The sequence below is a fragment of the Tachysurus fulvidraco genome, chromosome 1 (assembly GCF_022655615.1).
Source record: "Tachysurus fulvidraco isolate hzauxx_2018 chromosome 1, HZAU_PFXX_2.0, whole genome shotgun sequence".
Taxonomy (NCBI): domain Eukaryota; kingdom Metazoa; phylum Chordata; class Actinopteri; order Siluriformes; family Bagridae; genus Tachysurus; species Tachysurus fulvidraco.
In genome coordinates, this window is record NC_062518.1 from 7,097,112 (window position 1) to 7,121,546 (window position 24,435).

A 24,435-nucleotide genomic window follows, 5' to 3' on the forward strand; every position below is an offset into this window, starting at 1 on the left:
AAGAAACCTTGTCTTACCTGTCTCTAAGCGACTCCTGAAAATTGGTTAATCTCTGTACAGTTACAAGCAGGTTCAGAATAAACTGATGTCCAAAACAAAAGTAGCCTCTCATAATGCCAGCATGTCTTAGGGGAAAACTAGTATGCGGGAATAAGAATGATTATTTAGCAGAAAAGAGGTTTAGAAAAGACACTGTTAGCATAGTCTACCACTGAGATAAAACAAAGTGTCATGTGTTTCATATGTGATGATATTATGTCTTACAAAACTGCTAGAGGTTCAGAGCAAGGCTGAGTGTATAAGCATGTGTGTAACTATTAGTGCTGCTTTTCATAACAAACCAAAATACCAACACTCATACTATTGATGTTTAATCGGAGACGGTGAGATCTGTTCCAGGATACATCGCAGAGAATGAAATCCAGAACGTACGAATAGTTTACGTCCGTAAGTCTGTACCTGTAATGAGCGTGTAATCTGTATGGATGTAATCTAGAGCAGCTTTTAAAATGTAATCTAACACAATGAGGGCCAGGAGAAATACAGGATTAAGACAGACTAGGTATGTGTGTGTGTGTGTGTGTGTGTGTGTGTGTGTGTGTGTGTGTGTGTGTGTGTGTGTGTGTGTGTGTGTGTGTGAGAGAGAGAAACTCTAACCATGGCTCCAGATTCAAGGAGCTCCATCATCACTTTACTATAATAATACACACATACCAAACAAGAGCAAACCATCTCCCAGCCTCCCTCTTTACAGGATGCTTTTTACTGTGGCTAAAGTATGTGTGCACACAATGAACACACATGTGCAAGTGTGCACACACACACAAACACGCACACGCACACGCACACACACACACACACACACCATTCCCTCCCCCACTTGCACTAGCACAGTCTTACTTTACCTCTCTCTCTCTCCACGAGCCAGACTGTGCTTATTGTGCAAGCCCCACCTTCAGCTCTCTCTCTCTCTCTCTCTCTCTCTCTCTCTCTCTCTCTCTCAATCCCTCACTAGATTTCTCTCTCCCGTGCACTTACTCCCTCACTCTCCCATTTCTGTCTGTTGTGAAGTCACTTGTGCATTCTCTCTCCTGTACCACCTCTCTCTCTTTTTCACACAAACACACACACAAAGTCTCAATGCCCCCCCATATCTCTCTCTCTCTCTCTCTCTCTCTCTCTCGCCCTTCCCCCACTCTCTCTCCTGCAGCTCGCTGGCTATGGATCAACACTCACATACCTCGGTGCATTGTGCTTTTCTAACACAGTACCAAAAGTGCACAAGCACAAACTCACCTATACCTCAACAGTCTAAAAGCAGAATCCAGTACATTAAACAGAACCACTCACATAACCACAACACAGGCTAACACTCCTGCAGGCACAAAAAAGCAGCATGGACACACACACACGCACATGCGCACACACACACACACACACACGCGCACACACCACTAACAGAAACACACACACGCACACACCACTAACAGAAACAACAAGCCATGGCTGATTTGCATTCATTTGCCCAACACTTTCATCCAAAGTAACCTAACTTACTGAGGATGAATAAAACCTTCTGAAACCTCAGACGATGTTAATCTGATTTATTCATGAAATCATTTTTAGACCTAGTCCCGCTGTTGCAAATTATAAGTCCTCAAATTAATTCAGAGTGTAGAATATTCACAACGGAAGCTCGAACTAAAAACACAGTGGCGTGACTGCATGTCAGATGAAATGTTCATACGGCCGAGTATCTAATAATAATAATAATTATAAAAACACAATACAACAATATCGTTTTACGACAAATATCAGTGCAGACGTTTACATTTCCGATCTCCCCCCACGTGTATGTCTGCTTACAGCAGGGTTGTCATGGTAACCTGTTTCACATTGATCATGCTGGTTTCCCGTTTTTTTCCCCCCACCTCATGCTCATCCTTGTCCCTTACACAATTTATTCGCACCCCAAATATAAAACATTATTTACAAGCTTCGATTTTAAACATGGATTAACTACTACAACCCCTGACTGGTGGAGATACTTCATTTGCAGAATTACATGGAATGGAGAAACCATTTGTTCTGTACAATTTTATCATCATTAATAAGTTGAAAGTAAGTCATTTGGACATCAATTTAGAACAATTATTAGATATAATGTAAAAAAAAAATCACACACACACATATATATATATATATATATATATATATATATATATATATATATATATATATATATAAATAAAAGTATACACATATTGACCTTTTTTTTATTTAGAGCATTTTTTGTAAGCTACTACTTATTACTTCTCTAATCCTATTACAGGATATGAAAGTACATTATACTAGCATACATAATGTACATAATGTATTAGCGTACATTATACGTGTCATTTTGCATAATATAAAGAAGTTAAAATGCCCCTCAGTTTTTTTCATGTTTTATTCATCGGTATGTTTACATGTCCAACACTCTGCGCTGACGTCAGACAGCAGGTTAGAAATGTTTGTATAGGAGAATCGGGAGTACACAGAACAACACAATATGACATAATACGGTTTATTAGCTTCCATCTTAAAGCTGTAGACACCACGTACCACAAAAGACATTTTAATCGTCCAACCTGATAGCTAGAAACTCTGTGATTCTAGACTCTACCGGAAAGCGCCACAAGCCTATTTTGACCTCTATGTGAACTCATTTCCGCTGCCATTTCTGTAACGAGGTCAGCAGGTGATTTTTTTTTTTTACCAGCATCTTTGTGTTTTTTCTGTAATCTTTTGGTCTGAAAATGTAAATCTAAAACGCTACAGTACATCAGCGAACAGGACAAAGAGAGTGTAAGTGATGAGCTCTGGTTTATGAAAGTACTCTTGAAGCATAATGCACGTCAAGAGCGAAGAGCAGGGTTTCAGTCTGGTTTCCCGTAACAGAAAGGGGATCTCCATCTAGGCCAATGTTTACACACAGTGACTTATATCTGTCACAGAACACTTTTCAATCAAGTGAAAACAACTTCACTGATGGCTTTTGCAAACAAGAACAGATGAGCAAGTGCACAAAAGCTGAAGAGTATTCCGCCCAAAGCGTTATACTCGACCAAAGCGTTCTCTCAGAGTCTCTGAGGGAAATTCTCAAGAAGGATGTAATGATTTATACTCTTAGGAACGACGTAATTATTTACACAAAGACGTCTGGAGCGAGACGGATCGTTTTGTCCGTATACAGAAAGATGTAATTATTTATACGTTGAAAAATGAAAAACAAGCTTTGTGACTATTTTGATTTTTCTTTCGGTTATTTTGAGATGACTAAACTACTCCAATAAACATTTAATAAGGACATGTGCTTGCTATTAAAGCACTCGATCTTTCTTCGGTTTAGTATGCAAAGTAACGAGGCGGGTCTAGCTGTTTCCGTGCTGCGGTCTGAATTTAGAAGAATGCGAGCGATTATATTTTCTGACATGTAATTAAAAAATAAATAAATAAATCCCTTCATCTCTATATTCGAGTCCATTTTCCGCTTCTCAATTATTCAGGAGAATGAAAAAAAAACAACAAAAAAGAAAACGAATAATAATAATAAAGCAACAAAAGAAAAAAAACAACATTAAAACCATTTATTATATCATAATGACAAGACAGTATTTTTTATGTTTAGTTCTGTACCATGTCATGTAAATGTTTCTGGATGTTAACATTTCGTTTCAAGACTGACATTAAGATCTCTCGATATTGTATTTCAAATAAAAGTTTCCAGAATTGATTTTTGAAATTTTTGCCTGGGTTTCGTTATTTATCGCAGCTCCAACGAGTGAATAAAGAAAAAAAAGTAAAAGTTTACTGATGCACAATAGACCACAATAGACTGCAGACTCATGTGTTCATTACTTTGTGTCAGGATTAGAACACATATCTGTGTGTAAAGTACCAAGGGGTTGTCGGTGCAGTGTATATCAGTGCTTTCCTCAAATCCCTGAAAGAAATTTAGCCCAAATATAAAATAATAACTTTATATAATTTATATATATAATAAAAAATAACTTTTAACAGACAGTGAAACTGCATGACGTATTTGAGTATTAAGAGTAGAGGTTATATTAAAGATGAAGTACTTCAATGACTGTCTCTTATTAGTTCCCAGGCAGGGCCACCTGATGCCAGTTAAACATAGTGATTTGCATTTCATGACGAAGAAATTGTAACATTTAGTAAGAGAACTAATACGTGTTAATCAGCCTTCTGCTGTCGTAGCCCGTCTGCCTCAAGGTTTGACATGTCGTGTGTTCTGAGGTGCTTGTCTGACACAATGGTTAAAGGAGTTGTTGTTTGTTTTTGTAGCCTTCCTGTCAGTTCAATCCAGCCTGGCAATTCTCCTCTCAGCAAGGTGTTGCCACCGACAGAACTGCTACTCACTGGATGTTTTTTTTCCTGTACCATTATGTGTAAACTCTAAGAGACTCAAATCAGGCAGAACTTCAGATTGACGGCAGAAGGTCTGGACGCCGTAGCGACTTTTATCGGACATGGACCACCCAAGCGGGCATCTAAAAGCGACCGATCGCACGTCGTTTTGTTCAATGTCATGTTTAGAAGTGTAAAATGTCAATGCATCTACAAAAACAGACCAGCATCCGAAACGTAGATCGTTCGATTAAGAAAGCTGTGCAAATTTATGGGTCTATACAATGATTTGGAAAATCTAGCCTTCCGCTGGTCCTCACAAGCGCTCGTTGTCACGGTTGTAAACATGACGGATTTGCTCTTCCGTGAGGGATATAGAGCATCACGGTTTTGTTTCCAGGCGGACCGAAAAAAATCGCAACACGCATATCTCCTTATCTATATCTATTTAAAAACTCCTGAAGTGTTTCCAATTTTAAGTGCCATACGCATCAGATGTTCAGTCGACATGCAGTTCAGCTAACATGAGCTGAAGCTTTTGACCTGCATCTGCAGGATGTTATTCATTGCACTGCCACCACATGATTGGCTTATTGGATGTGTTACTAATAACAAGGAGTTTATATTTTTACACCCACAAAGCACACAGTTTCAAATTAACATCAACCTAGAGACTGATTGGTAAAAAAGAAAAAAAAAAACATAATAGAATTGAAATTGACGATGCAACTCAGTTGGAATGATTCCAAAAAAAAGAAAAAAGAAAAACCAGCAGCTGTTCGATATCTGCCTCATCTGGGGCCGAAGTGTCGGAGCTCACTGTAGTTTATGACGGTTGGTGGCACTGGGCTAAATATTAGTATACGTCCAGTAATCTCTGCTGACGGAAAGAGATGATTCGATTGGGATAAGAGTTATGGGATAAGGGATATGATGGTTTTAAGAGTTTTAAAAACGTGCCGCAATTAACAAATCTTCAGCACATAAAACCCAGAACATTGCCAGATTAAGGCTTCCAACAGTTCACACTTACAGCCGTATGCTAATACAATGGTGCATTCATATAACCCTGAAAAGTCAGGACGTGATGTCTAATGTTCACAAGAGGTGTTAAATTTAGAGTTTTATGTTCAAATTAACACCATGCACCTCATGCTTGACAAGAGCCTCAGGGTTCATGCTGCATTTATGTGGAACTGTTAAGACCGCTGCAATCAGTATACCGTGATATTGTATAGGTGGCCGACTTGCCGAAAATATCCCCACACATTACTGAGATGTGACTTCTAGCCATATCTGTGATTTTCCCCTCACAGTCTTATCAATCTTAATATTCATTCTGAACAGATGAAGAGATGTATCTTCATTGGAGTACTTCAGTTCCAGATAAAGGTATAAATGACAGATTGTAATTATATGAAATTTACAATTCACATATCTGGAATAAAAATGCATGTAACGCAGTTACGCTGTTTGCCAAGCTTTTCATGGACATTATAATCGCTAACAATGATCTTTAACAGTGACTGTACTACACAAAATAAACTGGTGACTGCTGGCAAAATGCAAAGCGTCTGTAACTGTGCTGCGTATCGTCAAGCATATAATCTTTAAACATTGGCGCATTTGGTGGAATCTGAAAAATGTGCGTCAAATAGCGTAAAGTTTGAAAATAGCCTTCGATCCAAAGATGACCCAAATTGTTTTTGTGTTTTTTTAATCTGAAAACCAAAATAAACTCTTTTAGATGGATGATTTTAAGTAATTAAAAAAAATCAAATCTTGTATACAGAGAATAACAAATAAAGCTTAATGACACGATTTCCACTGCTGTCTCCCTGCATTCAGCTCCGACAGTGTGCTCGGTGTTGCCATATTAAGCAGAATCCCCCTGTGACTGGCTATTTTTAATCACCTTGAGCTGAAAAAATGGCCTTGGGCTGTAATTTATCAGAGATACGATTCAGATCTAGTTTACAGTGAGTCTTCATGTCAGCAGTGGATCTAATTCCTCTGCATTCAACATGTCATTGCTCTAGCCAAGCTTGATATTATATAATAAAAAGGGATTAAAAATAGTAGTAAGATTACGCCATAACTAGTATCGTTTTGGCCGCATCGCCGAAGCATAAATATTTAATAATCAATATCTTTTCACCCTCTAATTGAATTTACAATTGCAACACATCCCATAATGTTTTATTTCTCTTATACCCCAGCACTTTGATTTAAAAAAACAAAGACAAAACAACTTTTATCCATTTTTACTTACATTAATCTAGTGGAACATCTGTGAAACAAGTCGGTTCCTGTTATCACTTAGATGTTCATAACACTGCTATAAACACTCGACCAAGCCTTTCTTTATTGTCTCTCTTCAGGCTCTTGTCATGTTATTGAGAAACTGAGAAACAAGCCCAATTTCCTCTTTTCTGACTGTTACGAAGGTGTGATGTCGGGGAAGTTTAGCAGCCGTCAAATATGCTAAGCGTCGTCTTTACGTGGATTTAGGCTCTCTGTGTGAATTAGCTGTTACGATGTAACTAGTGCGTTCCTATACGTTGGGATTTGCCACGAAGCTACTGTACAAAAGCACAAAATGCCGAATCATTCTTGATGATTCTTATTAAAGGTTTGTGCTGTCAGGGTGTGATTTTTATTGCATATTCTTTATACAGAAAATGTGGGATTTTGTCTATTTTGGGCACAGCGCTCAAGCAAACCTGAGAAATGTGATGCAATGTTATAGCAGTGTAATCAGGTCGAAATATACTGTACGGGCATCAAGTCAACACCGTCGCACAAAATCATGTTTCCTGTTGTGATACAGGCCGAGAAACTGAGAAGAGACAAATCTGCTGTTATAAAGGAAATCGATGGATCAGTCGGCTCTACGTTTCTATCAGGTTACTAAGCCACCCTGCGTCTCGTCCCTCGAACGAGATTTGTACTATTCGTTTCCCAACAATCATGTGAAAGAAAACCGAACTGGACAGCAGATCGCTCTCTATTTACATTGCTATAATGTCCGTATGGTTAGATTTGAGACGGTTAATTGATGCAGATCCTGTACCAAAGAAAGCTGGCGGTATAACAAAAGACATTCCTGACTGGTCTCACCTGAGACAGGTTACAAATCACAGAATTTTCGAGAAGTAACAGAAAACGGCACGGAAGATAAAGAAATGGAGAAATCTCAAAAAGAAACGCAGAGAAGAAGAAAGACTACGCGTTTCTGAAGACGTTATTAGCAGCTGTTATCAGCATCGGTTCTCTTGGTGTTCTTCAAATATTAGGATTGTGCAGGAAAAAGCAGTGGATTGCAGAACAGAATCATTTCAGCAGCTGATTAAGAATAGAGCGAGTCGAAGCTTTACAGACACACACAGGTTTCGGAAAGGACAAAGTGTAAGATTCAAAAGCAGACATCTTGTGTTTTTGATCTCGCTGTGAAAATCAGTGTGAGGGTTAAACCTAGTAAATTAATACAGAAACCGCTGCCAGGTAGAAGGACATCTGGTGAGGAGAGATACACACACACACACACACACACACACACACACACACACACACACACACACACACACACACACTTCACAGTGTGTGTGTGTGTGTGTGAGAGAGAGAGAAACAGACAGACAGACAGACAGACAGAGAGAGAGCGAGAGAAAGAGAGAGGGAAAGAGCGAGAGAGAGAGAGCGAGAGAGAGACAGAGAGAGTGAGAGAGAAAGAGAGAGGGACAGAGAAAGAGCGAGAGGGAGAGAGAGCGAGAGAAATAGATTCAAAGAGAAAGGGGAGAGTAAGTGATAGAGCAAGAGTGGGAGTGAGAGGGACAGAAAGATAGCAAGGGATAGATAAAAAAAAAAGAGAGAGACAGACAGAGACAGAGACAGAGAGAGGAGGGGGAGCGAGAAGGCCAGACAGAGAAAGCATCTAACTGACAGTGAGGAAGAGACAGAAGAGACAGAGTTCAGTAATAAATGTGTGGAATGTGTGTTTTATTTGGCACTTGATTTTTTAGGGCCACAAACAAAAAAGAAAAGAAGAAAGTAAAAAGAAAAAAAATGATAATAATAATTTCCTTTAAAGCAGCAAAAGCATCAACGTGTGGTTCAAACGAGTGCAACATACAGCACTGGAGACCCAGATATGATCTGTGGGATAGGATGAACAGAAACCACCCATACGCTTACAGAATTCAGCAGTGAATCATTTCCTTTTTCTGATGAATCAGATCTGAATCAAAAATATAGAACGGCATCACTTTTAAACTTTCTCCTGCAGCTGTTGCTCCTGAACACTGATAGTGATTTCAGATTCAGATTCAGATTCAGATCTCAGACTGTCGCCATGTTTCGATATTACGCTTCGAGATCATGAAGTTACTGATGTTTTTATCGTGATTTACGGTATTTATGTAGTACTGAATTTAAAGATGAAAAACAGGATGTGTTTATTTCTCGATATAAATCTTCATGTACTTAATGGAATCTGGAAGCAGCCTTATGTAAAAACACACACACACACACACACAGACACACACACACACACACACACACACAAAGCTCGAAGGCTGGATAAATGAAAAATTCACTAGCCCAGCAGTAAAAAATAAAAAATAACTTGGCTGAAAAGCGATAAAACACTCAAATGAGGTAAAAGTAAAAATAAAAGAACTTAATATTACTATGATCTGCTAGTTAAGAGCATTAATACAGAGTAAACAAATAAAAAGGAGATTTTCTCCCATTTCTAGCTTTCCAACACAACACACAGATTTAACACCGCAACAAAAAGTCAACCGTTGTCGACCAACATTGCAGCTATGATGAGAAGTGTTCATCCTCCAGTCGTCTAGCGTTTTTATTTTCTCTGGTTTTGCTCAGGTGTGCTGGCTGGTGGATGTGGTTCAGCAAGTGATAGGATTTGGGAGAATGCACAGATGTTTAAACTCAGCTTAGATATCAAATTAAAAAATGGCCATTTTTTCAAAGACGAGAAAGAGAAGGCTTTTCTCTTTTTTTCTGGTAATTAAACCGACTTATCTGCCAGGCAAAATAAATAAATAAAAATAAAATGCTTGTCTTAGGTCTCAGGCTAGTGTTGGGTCCATCCCTGAACATACTGTGTAAAGTATAAAGGTATTTATTTATTTATTTATTCGTTCATTCATTCATTCATTCATTCATGAAGCTATGTGCAATTTGAAACCTGGAAAAAATCCATCCATGCATCCATACAGTACATCAATCCATCCATCCATCCCAGTTGGCTGTGGGAGGTTTAGCGACCTCGGGTTTTCACCTGAGCAGTGACTTCATTTGTATTAAACTCATTTACTACAGATGTGCTGGAGATAAGTAATGAAAACCTACAAGCGTAACTAAGAACAGCGAATTAATTTAAACATCAGCAAAAATATCTCCAGCTTCACAGGATATACTATTTTTACCAAGAAAAACAGTCCATAAGCCACGGAGCTGAAAAACGATGCAGAAATTACAACTACGAAGTTAGATACACAAATGACACCCCGCCACTACAGATATCTAGACGTTTCCACCATAATAATATTCCACTTTTGTTTTTGAGGCTGTCCGTTATGGCGACGTCGTAACTGCTCACTGTCTCGATGCTTCGGCTAAATATTTCAAATACCATAAATTCCTCTTTGTTCACTAATGAAATATCGATCCCAAGCTCCTGTCCCTCGGTATCCTTTCCACACGGTCACACACTTCGTGTCGTCTTTAGCGACGGCACACGGAGAACATTTAAAGAAGGTCTGATTTGGAATAACAAACGGGAAGATTGGAGAGTTTGTTTACTCTACACCTGACCGAAGGCTGTTAAAGGGAGACGACGAGGACGCGCAGATATTAACCTCATTCCTTTTGGGAACGAAAGGTCGAGGAGAGAGAAACAATTCGATAATCTCAGATGATTGAATCTCAGTGTTGGGGGGTTGTGTGTTTGAATACCAGCACGAAACCTCCATTTCTCAAACACCATTTCAAGTACAAAGTTTCGCAGAACAAGAAAGAGTTCTGAGTGCCATGTTTGTGGTTAGAACTAAATCGATGCTTAGATTATAGACCGATACTAAAGCTGCATATTATTAAAACATTTGTATTGTTTGAACAGAAATACGCTCGTATTCTTTAATCCTATAAACTCTCTACGATCTCTGTGTGCTGGGTCAGTCATCGGCAAAGGGTCAAACGGATCAAATCATAAAAATATCTAAATCCTATCCGACATCACGCCATTTGCTTTCAGTGTGCTCCAGTCTTTTATTTTTACATATTAGTCCCAAACACCGATAGTATACGTGTTTTTTTTAAGTTTCTACACAGCCCTGGAAATAACTGTGTGTATAATTACATAATATTTACATGAACACACAGAGCAGATGCAGTTTCTGGTTTTATAGAAAACTTAATCAGACCCGTTTCTTTCCGAAGTTCCTCGTCCGATAACGAAGATCACTTGTTTAGGGAAGCGATTTATTTTCCAGGAAAATTCTTTAACCGTAACGATTTCTTTTAAAACACACATTCTGATTCAGGATGCATCGTCTCAACATCTCGGTATCAAACGTATATTTCAATCCGCGTCGTTTCATCAAAGCTGCTACAAGCCGGCTTCAAAATATACCAAAAAAGTAAGGACGATATTTAAAAGCATGACATTACTGACCATACGATGTAGACAATTCAGTGCTGAAATGTTCTACTAGCGGCACTCGGATCTGTGGAACAAAGCAAACACTTGGGAAAAAAATGGCCTACGCTTCATCTCCTATGTCCCGAGATGAACTAAATGCCAACATAGAGTTCGCCGTCTGAACATTTACGTCTACAGTAAGGACTTAATTGAGCACAAATGTAATTTTATAAATGACTTCTGTAAATCACTCTGGATGTGAGCGTCTGCCACATGCTGTAAATGTAATTTGGAGGAAGAGATTTTTGGTCCTGTTTGAAAATTGCTGTAGATTATAACCGATTCGCTTCATTAACCGTGCACAAAATAACTAAAGTATACGTGACGATGTCCTCGCTTTAATCTCTGATCTCTCCATATGGCTCTGCTTGTTATAGATACAAGCCTAAATGAAAATCAAGGACAAACAGTACTAGGTCAATGTGAAGGACGTGGACGATTACAAAACACGGACAGTGGACTAGTTTCGGTGGGAAAAAAACGCACGCTTTGACTAGACGCTGTAGAGAAATTCAGCAAACAAGCGCACGGGTGAGACCTCTGAGCAATGCAGAACAGTGAATACACACATGTGTAATGGTAGGTGCGTGCACACACACAAACGCGCGAACACACAAACAAACACACGCGCACACACAAAGCCAACTGTTTATGCAGATGATCTGAAACAGTGTAGGAGAGCTTCCACCTCCCATCTGCACACTTCTAATGAACAGGTTTTCTTTACCACCTGTTCAGAGCTCAAACAGGTCACTGGTACGTCTCGTGCGTAACTGATGATCTGTGTCTGATTTTCTTTCCTTAAAAAAAAACAAAACAAAAAAACAACCACCACCATAACACATCACCACCCATCATATCAGACACAGAGCTGTACGACAAATTAAAAGGACATAATACTGAAAACACAGATTATAGATGAGTCCATGTATAAACATGACATCATAATTAGGATCATTTTAATTTGTATTGATTTCCTAAGTGAATTATTCCTACAGATCAGACACCGATCAGACATCAATCAAACGTCAGACAAACATCAGACACCGATCAGACAATGATCAGACACCGATCAGACAAACATCAGACACCGATCAGACAAACATCAGACAGACATCAGACACCGATCAGACAGACATCAGACAGACAGCAGACACCGATCAGACAGACATCAGACAGACAGCAGACACCGATCAGACAGACATCAGACACCGATCAGACAGACATCAGACAGACATCAGACAGACAGCAGACACCGATCAGACAGACAGCAGACACAGATCAGACAGACATCAGACACCGATCAGACAGACATCAGACAGACATCAGACAGACATCAGACAGACAGCAGACACCGATCAGACAGACAGCAGACACCGATCAGACAGACAGCAGACACCGATCAGACAGACAGCAGACACCGATCAGACAGACAGCAGACACCGATCAGACAGACAGCAGACACCGATCAGACAGACAGCAGACACCGATCAGACAGACAGCAGACACCGATCAGACAGACAGCAGACACCGATCAGACAGACAGCAGACACCGATCAGACAGACAGCAGACACCGATCAGACAGACAGCAGACACCGATCAGACAGACAGCAGACACCGATCAGACAGACATCAGGCACCGATCAGACAGACATCAGGCACCGATCAGACAGACATCAGGCACCGATCAGACAGACATCAGGCATCGATCAGACAGACATCAGGCATCGATCAGACAGACATCAGGCATCGATCAGACAAACATCAGGCATCGATCAGACACTGATCAGACAAAGATCAGACACTGGAGCTGCCACACATTTTTTCTCCACTTTTCTTTGCTTAGACACAACACGACACGTTCGGTAATAAAATACACGCCAACTAAAACACAACCTACTATTCAGCAGCGTGTGAAATGAAAAGTGATGGTTATTTTTTCTCCTTATAGGATTGATGCAGCTTCTAAGATGGAGCCCTAGTAGTAACGGGGAATGTTAGCAAAGAGCTACATTGATGATGCTTAATACATCCTATTGATCAACAAAACACACGTTTAAAGCACTTAAATTAGTCCACAGTGAACCAATACGGGTTTGTGTGCCGAAATGAACCGCTAACAAGACAAGATTCCGATCAAACTTGTTTAAAAGAAGGAAATAAAAACTTGACAGCGCTCTCACTATCAACACTTGGCTGCGTCCCAAATCACTTACTCGTCCCCTAGATTAGTGCACTACATAGAGTGTGACGTAACGGCGCGGCAGCGCACTATATATCCAATACGGAGCCATTTGGGATTCGGCCAATAACACGGTAAACCGAGCAGCTTTTACAGCACTGACGAGCGCACAAGTCTTTAATATTAACTTCTTCCTCGTGTGGAAAACAAACACAGCTCAAAGTAAACCGTTAAAGCTTTAAATAAGCATCAGGTGTACTCGTAAACGCGCAATACGGCTTCTCGTCTGTCAATTTTAGCGCAAACGGAGCGCAGCGTTTTACCTTCAGTTCCGCGCTCTCCGCCATCTTGTAGTTCCCTAGCGCTGACCGTGACGTAGCGCGGTCACGTGGGGGCCACGCGCGGCTCGAGAGCGTCATCACGCACGTTCCCAAATTGACGCAAATCAATTAACCCACAATTTATCTGTCATTTTGTGGAATAACACATAAGCGATGATATAATGAGTCGTTATGCTATATATATATATGTGTGTGTGTGTGTGTGTGTGTGTGTGTGTGTGTGTGTGTGTGTGTGTGTGTGTGTGTGTGTGTGTGTGTGTTAAAAACACCATCTAACCCATCAGACGAACCTGAAGATCATTTCTTGACCATGTTGCTTATGCTGATAACACATCCTTCCATTCTGTGCTGTTTATTTTTATATAATATGATTTATATAATAAGTAGATTACTTACTGAATATTTAGATGAATACAAATGAACTGCATTTTTTGATCATCTGAAGTTTTATAGCTGATGATAAAAAGTGTTGAATGAATGACATGGAAGCAGATTTTTCTTTCTTAATTATCTCTCGTGTATGTGTTCAGATAGTTTGCATACTAATATCTCTCTTATCATAAAGTGGGCTTTTTATAATCTCTCCTAATACGAAATTGATGCATCAATTAATAAGATTGATATGATTATTTGTAATGACATAAATACTTTAAACTACTTTGCAGGCTGTACTTCACTATATATCCACTAGATGGCAGCATTGTTTTACTATTAACACCAAAAAGTAATTCAGTGCTAACACTACAAATTAATAAAAGTACAACTGTGTTGATAATCAATATCAATTTATACAAGAGATGTGTAGGTCTGCATGGAACCTCTGCAACCCAATATGTCCTCATTATGAAGGTTCATACAACAAATTTAAGCTTCACAATGTTGGGCTCCATCATAGTATATCAAGAGGACTGAACTTATCCTTATAAAACACTCTCTCTCTAGGATTAAGGGATGCTGTATTAAATGTATGAATTAGTTTCACATAAATTTAAATAATAAATAAGTAATTTTGTATAGTTATATTTACATTTATGGCATTTGGGAGACACTCTTATCCAGAGTGACTTACATTTATCTCATTCATACAGCTGAGGGTTAAGGGCCTTGCTCAGGGGTCCAGGAGTGACAGCTTGGTGGCTTTGGGATTTGAACTCACAACCTTCTGAACAGTAGTCCAACACATGAGCTACCACGTCACCAAGTTCCATCTGTAGTGGTGTTAAACTACACATCATCAGCATGATCTACTCTATAATGTCACTTCATACGTACACTATTGATATATAAACATTTACATTTACAGCATTTAGCAGATGCCCTTATCCAGAGCGACTTATATTTTATCTAATTTTTTTTTTTATACAACTGAGAAATTTAGGGTTAAGGGCTATGCTCAGCTTAATGGATGTAGGAATCGAACTCACAACTTTCCGATTGGTACCCCAACACCTTAACTACTAGGCTACCAAATCCCTAGTGAGTTTAGTTTTCTGGAAAAAAAAAAACAAGTGGTTGTGGTGTGGTCAATAAATATCAGTCCGGATTTCTATTCTGATATACAGTATGTATTACTACAACTAATAAGGAATAATTCTATTCAGTCCGATGTGTGTATTGTATTCCTATAACTAGGAAAATGTACCATCTTTGTAAAACCGTATAGAGTTTCCTTATCTGAAAATCTTTCGAGCTGGACACCTTTAGGACTCTTCTACTCTGACTAGAGATCCTTTAATGAATCATTACTTTATTTTAAAGAGTGTAGTGTTATATCATTAGATCCTATTTGTTCTATCATATTTCTTTGACATTTAGCTAGTTAAATCTATAGAGGAGGTTAGAGATCTAATGGAACTTTTGTTTATTTAATAATGAAGAAAGAAATCCTTTTATTCTTGAAAATACACTTCAAAAATCATAGAACACAGTCAAGTAATCACATATATGTAGATTTAGTACTATTTCCCAAAAGCCTGAGCTATGTGTCTGGGAAAGGTGGACTAAGTGCTTGGTCAAATTTATTCTGTACACACAAACATGGTAAACATCTTTAATTTAAGGTAGATTCAATTTGGATTAGGTAGGTTTTCATCATTTCTCATTTAAAGTGCTTATACAGATACAATCCATGTGGGAGAGCACATCAGTGAATCAATTTGGAATAAATACAACATAAAAACACACAAATAGTGACCATTTAAGAATGTGAGATTTCACAATTCATTGCACAGAGCCACTTTATGTATTCGTGGCGTTTTAAGAAGAAAAAAAATGGAACGAGTTCATAATAATATTCTATTGTACATATATTGAGAACAATTCCACTCTTTGACTCTCATCTCATCGCTCAGCTGGCTTGCTCGATTCAGTGAAGAATCATTCATGTCCATTTCATGTCTATTTTTAGCAGAACTCAAAAGGTTGCACATTTTCAGCCCTCGGAAGTTCAGTGCTTTTAAATTTATTGAAGAGGTCTTTTGGTTTTCATGTGTGTAGAATCCATTGTGGTCCTCCAGTGTGGGAATTTTGATTAAGGTGGCAGTAGAGGGGGTTTAAAAGTGCACGTCCCTGTGCAGTGGCGTGGAGTGAGCATCTTGCAGGAGAAGTGGTGTAGAGCGTCGTGAGCTTCTAGGGAAAAAGAGAATTTAGTTCTACATTTACAGGTGAGAAAACCAGAGAAAAGGGAGTTCATCATGATGCTCACTCTATCATCTTTGCTCTTTTTCATTATCCATATATTTTTACACAATCAGCAAATTATCATGAATTAAAAGTAACACTTGCATATTTATTTTCTCCTATTGTATTTTATTATTTCTATCATTTATTTGTTTTTAGGTTCTCAGGGTCTCCAGGTATGAATTTTTGATGTTGGGTTTTCAGGTATTCATAGAAATTACCTTTAAGCTTCTGCTGAATTGCATATCGAGCCTTTCTCTCTTGATCCAACTCGTTGCACAAAGTGTCTACAATTTAAAAAAATAAAATAAATTAATTAATAAAAACAAAAAAGTGATGTGCAACTTAATGCTAAAAAAATAGATAAAATTCTCAATTGCCCAACAAGATGTAATGAAAATTATTTGCCAATTATCTCCTATATGTTGCCATTCATAATGTTTTCATTTCATTTCATATATATATTAAGTCAAATCAAGTATCTTTATCCATACAGCTAAATAAAAAAAGATTTTCCTGGACCCAAGGTGGAAAATTTTGGTTCAATACATTTTCATCTCTTTCAATTTAATCCACCTTAATTCACACAAATATTATTTTTTTTTCTTTCTAATTTTATTCACCTAATGAGGCTCCATGATTTGTTCAATTCAGTTTTTGCCACAAAAAATAAAAATAAATAAAATAAAAATATAAATATGCAAGTGTGACTTTTATGCGCCATAGCATTTAATCTCCTAACTTCAGTGCTCACCTCTGACTATTTGCAGCTGCTGCACCATTTCCTCTCGATAAGAGAGCTCCCTCTTCATCTGGTCCTGAAAATTATCTGGTAAAGTCAACATGCACAGAGTCACTACTCAAAAAAAAAGTCAAACCATTAGTTAAACGAGTTAAATCTTTAGTGGTCATGAAATATCCCAGTTTGATCTAAATTACCTTTGAGATTTTGAAACTCCCGTTCCATTTTCTTCCTAAGCTCCATTTGCTCCACCAGCTGTTTTTGGAGTTCCTCTATGAGAGAGCAAAAAAAAAAAAAAACACTAATTAATTAATAGACCATTATCCCTGCTACAGAGAGATGGCCTTCGGAAAAACAACAAAAGAACTTCATGTGTTATAATTAAAACCAAGCTTTTTAACGCATTTTCATGTCATGCTTATATGCTTTTAAATATGCATTACGGAAAACGATCGGTTCCTAAAGAAAGGAGGCACGCGCTTGCTGCAGTGTTGCGGCGCACGAGCTCCCGGTAATAACGAGGCCCGCAGCCTGGGGCTGTGTGCACGCGACTCAGCTAATGCGTATGCAGTTCAAGGGCGTTTTGGAATAATGCACACTGGTATAATTTTCTCTTTTGCTTAAAAATAACACAAAAACTAGACATTTTATAAATAAATAAAAAAAAATTAAAAAATCACCGTAGGACATAGAACAAAACTCTGGAAAAGCGACAATGAATTCAACACCATGGCATGAATTCTACAGATTTTCATTTCATTTTTCATTTTTTAACCCATTAACTCATTTATTTTTAACTATTGAAATGTTTCTTTATATATATAAGAAACATTTCAATAGTATAACATATTCATTCATTTTCTTTGATATATTATACAGATTTTACAGATGATACAGATTATGATTATAATTATATATACATTATATATCTATTTATATCTATTATTTTCTTTGATACAGATCATATTTGTATATAGACAATTATATGATCTGTATCAAAGAAAATAATAGATATAATAAGAATAATTACCCAAATATAGCAAATATATCCTAAATTGCTAAATAGATGTTCTAAAATATTATTGCGTATTACTATTAAGGGAATTGCATAATATTTTAGGAATGACATTAAAAAAAAACATTCCTAATCCCTCACCTTTCGCCATGTGCTCGATATCTTTTTCAATTAAATGAAACCTGCCATCAGTCCTGGATGCACCTTCAACTGGAAAAAAAAGCAACAACAACAAGGGCATGAGCTTAAAATATGCAGAGATATTAATTCAGAGATCAGAGACTCTCATCTGAATACATTATAGTGACATTCAGATCAAATGAAATAGAAAGCAGGAAGCAAGAAAACAGCTACTCACTCTCAGCTTCTTTAGAAACGTTAGAAACGTTCATTTGGTCGTGACAGGATTTCTGAGATTCCCAATCATCCTCAAGCACAGCAGATTGATTGAATCTGTGTGAATCTGGTGGCACAAAATTAATAATATGTGAATAAGATCATAGTATATATAATTTATATGTAATCAAATTAATTTCGTAGTGTTGAATGCTAATCTAGACATCATACATTGTGTGTGTGTGTGTGTGTGTGTGTGTGTGTGTGTGTGTGTGTGTGTGTGTGTGTGTGTGTGTGTGTGTGTGTGTGTGTGTGTGTTTGGACAAAACGTAAGGAAAAAGGTTTTACTGTGTGATTCTTGGATTGGAGGATATTTAGGTGCTGGAACAGGAGGAGAGGTTAGTGAAAGCCCTGCGTCCTTTTCAGCAGCACGCACCTGCCAAAACCAAAACCAAAACCCAAGCACCTAATTACAAACAAACACAACCCCAATTATGTGCAATCTTCTTATTCTGCCCGCTTTTGAAGAGGAGGTGCAGATTATCATTAGTACTCAAATCCACAAATGATCCGCCAATATCAGACACCGCATTAAGCTAAATTGTTCATAGTGAAAGTTAAACTGGAAACAGTGGAAATGACAGAGAGAGTAATTTGCTCTGAGGTCCCTGGGGAACCTTTTTCACAAACACGTTCATGCCCGTAGGCCAAATAAATTACATTTGGCTATTTATACTAAAGTTTCAATTTAGGAGAATTAGGTCTTTGTTTTCCCCTTTTCTTTGTTTTAGAGAATAAACACGTGGACAGGGCAATAAATATCACTCACTGACGTGCATGATGAGCACTATAAATGTGTTAAATAAAGTACTATAGTTTTTAATTATATTTAATAGAAATGCAATGACACCGAAGCGCAAAAATTGTTTCACAATCTTTTAAATGATTAATTAAATGTATTTTATCTCTCTCTCTCTCTCTCTCTCTCTCTCTCTCTCTCTCTCTCTCTCTCTCTCTCTCTCTCTCTCACACACACACACACACACACACTCTCTCTCTCTCTCTCTCTCTCTCTCTCTCTCTCTCTCTCTCACACACACACACACACTCACACACACACACACACACACACACACACACACACACACACACACACACACACACACACACACACACACACACACACACACACTCTCTCTCTCTCTCTCTCTCTCTCTCTCTCGCATTACATAGACTATACATTACATAGACTATAAACTTTCCTCTGTATATTCTTTACACCTGCGATTGTGAATATAAAATAAATGATTTAAGGCACATAAACTATCCTAAATACCTTTAAAAGAAAGATAGACTCCGGAGTAACAAACCTGCGACAACATTCTTACCATAAGTTCATAAACGGTATCTATGTATACGGTATCTGGTGTATTTTTATGCTTTTTTTCCTCTCTTATACTCACATCATATGTTGGAGTGTCGTTACTCTTTGGCGCTCTGTCAATCATCCTTTCTTCATCCATTTCCTCATGTCTGTCCTCTTCCTCATCCTCCTCTTCCTCTCTGCTTTCCCGCACTTCTTCCCCGTGTCCGCCTCGAGACACGATCTGCCTGAATGGACTCTGTCGGTCCTCCACAGACAGCTGAACGGACTCCTCGTCATCGTCATGGGTCTCCTGGTTGGACTCCACGTCCACTTCCGGTTCCCCCCCGCTGTCAACTTCCGGTGAGGCAGACCTGTAGCTGGAAGTCTCGCTGACAAAGTCCGGGGACAGGTGACCCGCATGCGGCCCCGGGTACGCGTCTCGGTTGCCGTAGAGCTTGGCTATGCTCTCTGCGTCCTTAACGACGGGCCTAAACGCAGAAATGTAGTTAGACTTCCGTGGAGGAGACGTTGCGTGACCCTCAGTCGACCTCAGCTCGTCGGCAGATTTGTCCTCGAGCGACTGTGAGCTCGAGCATCGTTCGTTGTCTCTGGGAGTGCTGCTTCTTGGACGCTCGTGTTCAGCAACATCTGTCTCACTCTGGCGGCTTGCGGTGAGCTCATGCGGCTTTTGCTGTGTGTGCGGATACGGTGGCAGGGGCAGAGCGCCCGTCGTGGGCCAGAACATTGGAAATGACGGATACAGACTGTCCTTAGTCCCGGCCCAAAACACACCCGGTACGCCGGTCTTGCTTTGCTCGTTTGTGCTGTCGTCTTTCTTTTGACACAATCCGAACGGAGAGAAGCCGTACGGATGTGGGAAGAGGGGCGGTGGGATTTTCTGGAGCATGCTAAAGCTTTTGCTGGGCACTGGAATAACCGGGTAATTGCGCGCGCCGTTGGTGAGGCCGAGATTTGCGCGCTCATTGTCGCAGCGTAGGGTTTTGTGCGGGATTTCTGGAGAAGCGGCTTGCCTGACATGGCCCGGGCCATGTGTTTTGAGAGGCGACATATCGCACCCGCTTCCAGGCATCGTCCTTTTTCTGCTGCCCCCGTTAAACATGGCCTTCACGTCCTCCCACGCGTGAGAGATGTCATCGGGCATTTGCTTGTCTGCAAGTTTCAGGTGGCGCCTCCAGGAATTAAAATTCGCTGCGTCTGGCTGTGTGTATTTGGACTCAGGCGTGCGGTGAGAGTGGAATATGAACTTGTTTGGGGAGAAGTACATGCTGCAGTACGCGCACTTGATGCACTTAGCTCGTGAGCTGTTATACCTGGCTGGGATGAAATTGCCTCTGCAGCCCCACGCGCATTCATGCGAAACGTCAAACGCGAAGTTTTCGGGCAGTTTTGGAGGTGCATGAGTGCCCAGAAACGACTTGCAGAGCCTTTCTGCCTCCCGTTTGGTAATCATCCCGCACCGGCGCGAGGAAATGGGCATGGCACCGGCTCGTCTCAGGATTTCCAGCTGCACCGGTGTGCACTGCACGCACGTTATACCGAGAGCAACGCGCCGATTGTGAATTTCGTTGTAGCTGTAGCTCTTCAGCAGAGTGTTGGAGATCTGGGCTAGGCACAGGCGCTCCTGACCGTCTATAACCAGAGACACGATGGGCACACCGTACAGAGACGTCTCGCTCACTTGGTTGGGTTTCAGCGATGCGCCGCCGCCGGAGAAAGGAGACACGTCCCTTTTAGAGTGCGGCGGAGAGCTGGCGTCCGGTCCCGAAGCCAGCGGCGCGCTTATCGACTCCATTCCCTAGAAATCTAGAAAAAAATAGCATTAAAATTTTGCCTCTAAAACACAGATTTGTTTACAGCGTAAATGTTAGGTTCTTAAAACATATATCAACCAAACACTGTGTAGAGTTAATTAAGACTGTAGGTATTAACAATAATTTATTATTAGTATTAATAATTTGACCTAATTTTGCTTTAACATAATTTTTTATTACTTATGCTTAGTAGCATAAATAAGCCAATAGTCTAAAAAGACAAACAAACGCTCGACGATATTATTATAACATTATTGTATTTGTTATTTCTGTCTGTTTTGCATTATTATGATGATGATTTGACACGACTACTATTAACAGTACTACTACTGATGATGATATAAATAATAATAATAATAATAATAATAATAATAATAATAATAATAATAATAATAAACAGACACCGTTATAATAATAATAATAATATATTTCCTACTTCTGCTGTACGTCTGGGTAAAGACCTCTTCTTTTTTAATGATTTTCTGGGTTAATTTTATAAATTGACGTATTATTTCATGTAATTCATACACAATGACATATTATAAATAAATATCACATGGAATATTATTTAAGATGACTATTGTTAATACTATTTAAAAAAACTTCTCATTTTTGTTTTCCTTTTTTCTATGTTAAAAAATACTAGAAATTAAACTCGTCTACAAGGTCCAACTCTGATTTCACTAAACGTGCCTTACACAGTTAATAACACAAATGGCTAAAATGAGGAAAATCGTCTCTTGTTGATTAACGCAGCCAGTCAGTCAAAGCCAGGTCTCGAATCATTAAGACTCTATGAGAAGAGTTGTTTATATTGAGTCTGCTCATATTGTCATCTGAGATGACCACGAATTTTGATCAGTTTGAACAGTTCGCCTTTTCACGTTCATGCACATTCTTTACACCGAAATATTGAGTTGTCGCAGTGATGAATATGAGCTGATGAAGATATCCACACTATCATAATGCACCTGTAATAATATGCAGATTATAGTAAGAAACACTGACCTTTTTTAACGAAACGAAAGCAAGATTGAATGAGGATCTCGCAGACTTATTGAAAGTAGCAGAGCAATAACCGTCCTCCAGATGTCCAAGAACGCAATGAGAGAAGCGCAGTAGAGTCTCCTACCTCTCTCTCTCTCTCTCTCTCTCTCTCTCTCTCTCTCTCTCTCTCTCTCTCTCTCTCTCTCTCTCTCTCTCTCTCTCTCTCTCTCTCTCTCTCTCTCTCTCTCAGAGTAGTAGGGCAAACATTTCCATTCGTCTCAAGCACAGAGCATCGAGCGACCGCCTGCCAGTCCGGACCACTTCTTGTCAGACTGAATGAGGGGAACAGACGAAAATAAGGACAAGACACACCCACAGAGGCAGGAACCACGCCGAATATTAACCCTTTCAGCGCAGGGACAAATGGAGACAATCGGCACGACGTCAGTTTTACTACAAACAGACAGATAGATTAATAGAGAGATAGAAAGATTAGTCATACATTATTATTATTATTATTATTATTATTATTATTATTATTATAAAATAATAATGCAATTATATATATATATATATAATATCAGATTTTTAAAATTTTATTATTATTATTATTATTATTATTATTATTATTATTATTATAAGATCATTAAATTACCAACAAAATAAACTATTTCTTATTTTATACAGCCAATAAAGGACAACGCTTCAATATATATTAACAATAAATGTCCAGTGGTTATTATTACTCCTCCACTGTTAATATAAGTGCGCGTTGCACTGACATGAGTCTCACAAGTCTTTCATTACGAATTTGCATTGAAACTTTGCCCCCGGGCTACCCGTCGCCCGGGGGCACTTTGCCTAAACTGCGCGTGCGGACTCGCGTCCTGCCTTTCCCCAAGCAGTGCCCTATAGGTAAACGCTGCACTTTTGTTTACCACACACGCCAGTGAGAGCAGGTCCCGTGTACAAACACTGATATATTATAGCAATCGGCAGAGGGAAGTGGTGGAACCCTATATGAGCACATTAACTATTTAAAGACAGATCAATGCCCTTCAGTTAACCCCAACTAAAAAAGTGACGCACAGATAGCGAGTCATGACGAAGTTAGCATTGCATCAAAGTGGAAAAGTGTTCTTTTAGAAAAATAAGAACATATCGAGGGGACATGATATCCATGAAATAGTGTCTTGATTAAATAGTCCGCTCATGTTAAAGATAAATAAGATATAATTAGCATACATTAGTATACATGATTGTTATTAGTGTATTTTATGTTAAAAAAAATAAATAGAAAGCGAAGAATGTTCAGTTTTCTAGATGAATCTGTTTGGTATTTAAATTCAGCAATACATCAAATTAGCCATATTAGTAAGTTGAGGGCATTTTTCAGCAGTTTTATTTCAGCAGAAGTCCCAGTGCATAGAATCACAATGCTGATGTTTAAACTAAGTATAAAAATAGACAATCAGCATCCAAAGCGTTTTAAATCACAGTTATGAAGCTGAACTACATCTTTCCTTCTTTTTCTAAGCTGGTACCAATGTGCATTTTTTACTATGTAGATATATGAATGTAGTGTGTTTTGTTAAAGCTTTCAAAACTAATTTAATCACATTTACAACAGCTTAACCTATCTTAAAGCTGTACTATATTCACGTTTAGCTGAAAGATGTATGTTCAAGGCATAAAAAATGGACTCATTACATTTGGATTTAAAATGGTGTACAACATTAAATGAGCAATTTATTTATTATTAGCCTAAACAAATTACCCCGCTAATTAATTAAACTGCGTTTAAGATAGTTTAT

The 24,435-nt window shown here is 38.8% G+C and overlaps 2 protein-coding genes across 9 annotated transcripts in view; both read right to left on the reverse strand.

Moving 5' to 3' along the window:
• pias1a (protein inhibitor of activated STAT, 1a) overlaps nucleotides 1–13,738 on the reverse strand; it is a 48,847-nt gene extending 35,109 nt beyond the window's left edge. Inside the window, exon 1 of the mRNA XM_027137031.2 lies at nucleotides 13,647–13,738. Within this exon, the coding sequence (XP_026992832.1) occupies nucleotides 13,647–13,670 (24 nt within the window). The 5' untranslated portion in view covers nucleotides 13,671–13,738. The remainder of the gene's footprint in view (nucleotides 1–13,646) is intronic.
• A 1,962-nt stretch (nucleotides 13,739–15,700) lies between these two features.
• skor1a (SKI family transcriptional corepressor 1a) lies at nucleotides 15,701–23,076 on the reverse strand. Of its 8 annotated transcripts, none has more exons than XM_027137125.2 (9): nucleotides 22,643–23,076; nucleotides 19,900–21,626; nucleotides 18,785–18,872; nucleotides 18,459–18,563; nucleotides 18,242–18,310; nucleotides 17,283–17,357; nucleotides 17,098–17,161; nucleotides 16,565–16,630; nucleotides 15,701–16,289 (listed from the first exon to the last, which is right to left on the reverse strand). In XM_027137125.2, the coding sequence occupies exons 2-8, from the start codon at nucleotides 21,613–21,615 to the stop codon at nucleotides 16,567–16,569; spliced, it is 2,181 nt and encodes a 726-aa protein (XP_026992926.1). In that variant the 5' UTR covers nucleotides 21,616–21,626; nucleotides 22,643–23,076; the 3' UTR covers nucleotides 15,701–16,289; nucleotides 16,565–16,566. The 8 variants fall into 8 exon arrangements, with proteins under 8 accessions (XP_026992926.1, XP_026992925.1, XP_026992919.1 ...); XM_027137124.2 differs by having other exon boundaries at nucleotides 15,701–16,292; XM_027137118.2 differs by having other exon boundaries at nucleotides 17,098–17,172.
• Nucleotides 23,077–24,435: the final 1,359 nt, after the last annotated feature.